Source organism: Coregonus lavaretus (genome assembly GCF_964263955.1).
Source record: "Coregonus lavaretus genome assembly, contig: HAP1_SCAFFOLD_1050, whole genome shotgun sequence".
Lineage (NCBI taxonomy): Eukaryota > Metazoa > Chordata > Actinopteri > Salmoniformes > Salmonidae > Coregonus > Coregonus lavaretus.
The window spans coordinates 118033-125000 of NW_028160668.1; the positions used below are offsets into that span (position 1 = coordinate 118033).

At 39.5% G+C, this 6968-nt stretch overlaps 1 protein-coding gene across 1 annotated transcript in view; it reads left to right on the forward strand.

The window, feature by feature from the left end:
- Nucleotides 1-234: 234 nt before the first annotated feature.
- Nucleotides 235-6968, forward strand: part of LOC311121577 (NLR family CARD domain-containing protein 3-like) — a 10623-nt gene continuing 3889 nt past the window's right edge. The window contains exons 1-6 of the mRNA XM_084196039.1: nucleotides 235-313; nucleotides 443-671; nucleotides 1079-2834; nucleotides 3100-3273; nucleotides 4282-4455; nucleotides 5904-6077. Of these exons, the coding sequence (XP_084052165.1) occupies nucleotides 461-671; nucleotides 1079-2834; nucleotides 3100-3273; nucleotides 4282-4455; nucleotides 5904-6077 (2489 nt within the window). The 5' untranslated portion in view covers nucleotides 235-313; nucleotides 443-460. The remainder of the gene's footprint in view (nucleotides 314-442; nucleotides 672-1078; nucleotides 2835-3099; nucleotides 3274-4281; nucleotides 4456-5903; nucleotides 6078-6968) is intronic.

Below are 6968 nucleotides of genomic sequence, written 5' to 3' on the forward strand. Positions count from 1 at the left end.
TTTTTGTTTCTTTCATAATCCATAGGCTAAACCTTTGTTCAATTTTCATAGTCCTAAAACAATATTAAACAAACACTACATTCCCTCCCTGTGTGTGTGTGTGTGTGTGTGTGTGTGTGTGTGTGTGTGTGTGTGTGTGTGTGTGTGTGTGTGTGTGTGTGTGTGTGTGTGTGTGTGTGTGTGTGCACTCCCTGGATGAGGAGATGTAATCTCATGTTTTGTCCACAGAAACCAACAGGAGAGATCAGAGTCAGAGATTCTCAGTGGTCAGTCTTCCCAGAGTCATCAAACAGACCTGGCCTCCATATTCAGTGTATGTGGTCCTGTTATGTACATTTGTTTTTGTTTACCTCAAGTAAAGTTGATCTGTCAATCATTCATTAATATGTTAATGAGAAAGCATTTAGCCTCTTGCTTAACTTATTTACTTTATTTATTTCAGTTGCTTGAAGAGAATATTATGACATTTGTGAAGAACGAGCTGAAGCTGTTCAAGAGGATTCTTAGTCCAGAACTCCCAGAAGGCTTTGAGAGTCAGAAGCAGGATAAGGAAGTGGTGGATGCTGAAGATGAGAAGCAGGAGAGCAGTGCCAGAGAGGGGGCTCTGAAGATCACTCTGCACGTCCTGAGGAAAATGAACCAGAAGGAGCTTGCTGATACACTGGAGAAAAGTAAGAGCTGTCTGCCTCATGTTGAATGCGTTTTATAACAAACATTTAAAAGCTGTAGCTAAAGTACAGATAAAGTAGCTGTGTAACTCAATGATATTGTAGCAGCCTTAACACAACACCTAGTGACCTCATCAAGTAGCAGCAGGGATGTGTTGCGGTGATTAATTTAGACAGAGAGAGAGAGCGAGAGAGAGAGAGAGACAACATAAAATATACCATCAATAATACCAATATTGATATAAATCAGTCACACCAGTGTGGAATGCATTATGAAAACATTTACAGATTTATACAGACAGTTAAGAGAATAAATTATTATAATTTAAACCTTATAACACAGTCTTACAATACTGTAGGCATTAAATCAGACTTAATATTAATATCCTCTGTGTTATTTCTAAATTCAGATGAGCTTGCTGTGATTTGCCAACGTGAACTCAAATCTAATCTAAAGAAGAAGTTTCAATGTGTATTTGAGGGGAACGCTAAACGAGGTAACCCAACACTTCTCAATAAGATCTACACAGAGCTCTACATCACAGAGGGTGATTCAGGAGAGGTCAATAATGAAAATGAGCTGAAACAAATTGAGACAACAACCAGGAAACAAGCAAGACCAGAGACTGCAGTCAAATGTAACGACATCTTCAAACCCTTAACTGGACAAGACAAACTTATCAGAACTGTGCTGACAAAGGGAGTCGCTGGCATTGGAAAAACAGTCTCTGTGCAGAAGTTCATTCTGGACTGGGCTGAAGGAAAAGCAAATCAGGATGTCCAATTTGTATTTTCATTCCCTTTTAGGGAGATGAATTTGATGGAAAAGGAAAAACACACTTTCATTGAACTTCTCAATCACTTCTCAATCGAAACCAAAGAATCAAGAATCTCCAACTACGACAAGTACAAAGTTCTGTTCATCTTTGATGGTCTGGATGAGTGCCGACTGCCCCTAGACTTCCAGAAGAACAAGATCTGTTGTGACGTCACAGAGTCAACCTCAGTGGATGTTCTGCTGACAAATCTCATCAAGGGAAATCTGCTTCCCTCTGCTCTCCTTTGGATAACTACCCGACCTGCAGCAGCCAATAAGATCCCTTCAGGGTGTGTTGACCAGGTGACAGAGGTAGAAGGGTTCAATGACCCACAGAAGGAGGAGTACTTCAGGAAGAGATTCAGTGATGAGGACCTGGCCAGCAGAATCATCTCACACATAAAGACATCAAGGAGCCTCCACATCATGTGCCACATTCCAGTCTTCTGTTGGATTTCTGCAATGGTCCTTGAACACATGCTGAAACATAAGAGAGAAGAGATGCCCAAGACTCTGACTGAGATGTTCATACACCTTGTGGTGTTTCATACCAAACAGAAGAATGAAAAGTATCTTGGGAAAGAAGAGACAGGTCCACACTGGTATAAAGAGATCATTCTGTCACTGGGAAAACTGGCTTTTCAACAGTTGTTGAAGGGCAATCTGATTTTCTATGAAGAAGACCTGAAAGAGGCTGGCATTGATATCAATGAAGCCTCAGTGTACTCAGGATTGTGCACACGGCTCTTTAAAGAGGAATGTGTGCTGTACCAGGACAAGGTGTACTGCTTCGTGCATCTGAGCATTCAGGAGTTTCTGGCTGCTGTATATGTGTTCCTCTCATTCATCAACAACAATGAGAATCTAATGGCCGAACCGCAAGTTACTGAAGTTACTGTCTACAAGAGTGCTGTGGATAAAGCCTTACAAAGTGAGACAGGAAACCTGGACCTGTTCCTCCGCTTCCTTCTGGGCCTCTCACTGGAGTCCAATCAGAAGCACTTACGAGGTCTACTGACAAAGACAAGAAGCAGCTCACAGAGCCATGAAGAAACAGTCAAGTACATCAAGGAGAAAATCAGGGAGAATCCCTCTCCAGAGAGGTGCATCAATCTGTTCCACTGTCTGAATGAACTGAATGACCATTCTCTAGTGGAGGAGATCCAAAGCTATCTGAGATCAGGAAGTCTCTCAGAAGCCAAACTGTCACCTGCACAGTGGTCAGCTCTGGTCTTTGTGTTGCTGACTTCAGAAAAGGAGCTGGATGTGTTTGATCTGAAGAAATACTCCAGATCAGAGGACAGTCTTCTGAGGCTGCTGCCAGTGGTCAAAGCCTCCAGAGCTGCTCTGTGAGTATATAAAATGACATTTAAGTACTAATCGTCAGGAAGAAATATTCAGTTTAGAGAAATATATGTATTATTGAAAAACATATTGAATCAGTGCATTGATGTTCACATTAGTATAACAATATGACCATACAATTCTAGGAGACGGAAGATGAATCTATATGTTGTTTGGGAGAATAAGCCAAATGCATCTGCCATTGTCCTTCTACACTACTGGTGTTAAATTAACAGTGTGTTTGTGAAATCATGAATATCTCTCTGTCAGGCTGTCAGGCTGTGGAGTCACAGAGGCAGGCTGTGATTCTCTGGTCTCAGCTCTGAAGTCAAACCCCTCACACCTGAGAGAGCTGGATATGAGTAACAATGTCCTGGAGGATTCAGGAGTGAAGCTGCTCTCTGCTGGACTGGGGAATCCCCACTGTAAACTGGAGACTCTGAGGTCAGTATTCCTGTAGTTGGTCAACAAGTGATAACTGTTCACCAGATCCACATGTGTTTACCAGGCACACATAGTCCACACCATATGTGTTTGGACAGTGAAGCTTACAGTTTTACATTTGGTGCTATGCTCCAGCATTTTGGATTTGAGATAGAATGTTTCATATTAGGCGACAGTACAGAATGTCACCTTTTATTTGATGTTAATGGTGAGAGGTTAGCATGTTTTGTTGTAGCCTCTGTAACTTTCTCATTCATTAATATTCATGATTCATTCATGATTTTTATTAATCATGTCATCATCAGGATTAATTTAGTAGTGTTTAGAAACATGTTATTTACTCACTTAGACAGAAAATTACTCCAGTCATCATCCACCATTCAGTTACTATCGGGCAAAACATAACCCAAAACACAACCAAAATAAACTGCAAATGCAACCAACGAGTTTGGGACCAAATACTAAACTTTTGACTACTTTAATACACTATAAGTGAATTGGTCAGAATACTTATGACTTCTTCAAATAGGGGGACTAGATACATAAAGTGGTTTCATTTCTAAATGGTGAAACAGATATGTATTAAAATACCCTCAAATAAAAGGTGACATTATATACTGTCACCTCATATGAAACATTTGATCTCAAATCCAAAATGCTGGAGTACAGAGCCACATTTAAAATGCTAGCTTCACTGTCAAAATAGATATGGTGTGGACTGTATACTCAATACAATCTAAATCTGATACCTCACTGTTTGTCTTTTGACTGATACTGCTTTTTAAACTGCTCTGGTCAGTCTACTCAAATATTTGTACTTTTATATTTTTCTCTCTACAAGCAATACTTTGATAATTTGTCATTTCTAATAATGATACATTCATTTATATATAGATATGTCAGGTTTCAGGACACTGATTTAACTGAAAATGTTGAAAAAATATACTGCCACTATTTTCACCACCAAAGAATAGCAGTGTGGTTTTAATATGATTTGACTCTTTGCAGGCTGTCAGGCTGTCTAGTCACAGAGGAAGGCTGTGCTTCTCTGGTCTCAGCTCTGAAGTCAAACCCCTCACACCTGAGAGAGCTGGATCTGAGTAACAATGACCTGAAGGATTCAGGAGTGAAGCTGCTCTCTGCTGGACTGGGGAATCCCCACTGTAAACTGGAGACTCTGAGGTCAGTATTCCTGTAGTTGGTCAACAAGTGATAACTGTTCACCAGATCCACATGTGTTTACCAGGCACACTTAGTCCACTCCATATGTGTTTGGACAGTGAAGCTTACAGTTTTACATTTGGTGCTATGCTCCATCATTTTGGATTTGAGATAAAATGTTTCATATTTGGCGACAGTACAGAATGTCACCTTTTATTTGAGGATATTTTCATACATATCTGTGTTACTGTTTAGAAATGAAAGCACTTTATGTATCTAGTTCTTCCATTTGAAAAAGTCATAATAATTTGGACATATTCACTTATATTGTATTAAAGTAGTCATAAGTTTAGTATTTGGTCCCATATTCCTTACCCACAGTGATTACATCAAGCTTGTGATTCTACAAACTTGTTGAATACATTTGCAGTTTGTCTTGGTTGTGTTTTGGATGATGTTTTTCCCAATAGAAACTGAATGGTGAATAATGTCCTGTCATTTTGGAGTCACTTCACTTGTATTGTCAGTAAGAATAGAAGATGTTTCTGAACACTTCTACATTCATGTGGATGCTACCATGATTATGAATAATCATGAATGAATCGTGAATGATGATGAATGAGAAAGTTACAGAGGAACAAGGATCATACCCCCTCTGTTATTGGTAATGGTGAGAGGTTGGCATGTTTTGTTGTAGCCTCTGTAACTTTCTCATTCATTATAATTCATGATTCATTCATGATTTTTCTTAATCACGGCATCATCAGGATTAATTTAGTAGTGTTTAGAAACATGTTATCTACTCACTTAGACAGAAAATTACTCCAGTCATCATCCACCATTCAGTTAATATTGGGCAAAACATAACCCAAAACACAACCAAAACAAACTGCAAATGCAACCAACAAGTTTACAACCAAATACTCAACTTTTGACTACTTTAATACACTATAAGTGAATTGGTCAGAATACTTATGACTTCTTCAAATAGGGGGACTAGATACATAAAGTGGTTTCATTTCTAAACGGTGAAACAGATATGTATTAAAATACCCTAAAATAAAAGGTGACATTATATACTGTCACCTCATATGAAACATTTGATCTCAAATCCAAAATGCTGGAGTATAGAGCCACATTTAAAATGTTAGCTTCACTGTCAAACTAGATATGGTGTGGACTGTATACTCAATACAATCTAAATCTGATACCTCACTGTCTGACTTTTGACTGATACTGATTTTTAAACTGCTCTGGTCAGTCTACTTAAATATTTGTAATATGCATTTTTCTATCTACAAGCAATACTTCGATCATTTGTCATTGTTAATAATAATACATTCATTTATGAATATATATGTCAGGTTTCAGGACACTGATATATCTGAATATGTTGAAAAAATATACTGCCACTATTTTCACCACCAAAGAATAGCAGTGTGGTTTTAATATCATTTGACTCTTTACAGGCTGTCAGGCTGTCTAGTCACAGAGGAAGGCTGTGCTTCTCTGGTCTCAGCTCTGAAGTCAAACCCCTCACACCTGAGAGAGCTGGACCTGAGCTACAATCACCCAGGAGACTCAGGAGTCAGACTGCTCTCTGCTGGACTGGAGGATCCACACTGCAGACTGGAGAAACTCAAGTATGTAGAGGGTTTATGTCAATGTTCATAAAGTGGAGAAAAAAAGTATTTAGTGAGCCACCAATTGTGCAAGTTCTCCCACTTAAAAAGATGAGAGGGGCCTGTAATTTTCATCATAGGTACACGTCAACTATGACAGACAAAATGAGAAAAATAAAATCCAGAAAATCACATTGAAGGATTTTTAATGAATTTATTGGCATATGATGGTGGAAAATAAGTATTTGGTCAATAACAAAAGTTTCTCAATACTTTGTTATATACCCTTTGTTGGCAATGACACAGGTCAAACGTTTTCTGTAAGTCTTCACAAGGTTTTCACACACTGTTGCTGGTATTTTGGCCCATTCCTCCATGCAGATCTCCTCTAGAGCAGTGATGTTTTGGGGCTGTCGCTGGGCAACACAGACTTTCAACTCCCTGCAAGGTTTTTCTATGGGGTTGAGATCTGGAGACTGGCTAGGCCACTCCAGGACCTTGAAATGCTTCTTACGAAGCCACTCCTTCGTTGCCCGGGCGGTGTGTTTGGGATCATTGTCATGCTGAAAGACCCAGCCACGTTTCATCTTCAATGCCCTTGCTGATGGAAGGAGGGTTTCACTCAAAATCTCACGATACATGGCCCCATTCATTCTTTCCTTTACACGGATCAGTCGTCCTGGTCCCTTTGCAGAAAAACAGCCCCAAAGCATGATGTTTCCAACCCCATGCTTCACAGTAGGTATGGTGTTCTTTGGATGCAACTCAGCATTCTTTGTCCTCCAAACATGACGAGTTGAGTTTTTACCAAAAAGTTATATTTTGGTTTCATCTGACCATATGACATTCTCCCAATCCTCTTCTGGATCATCCAAATGCATTTCAGACGGGCCTGGACATGTACTGGCTTAA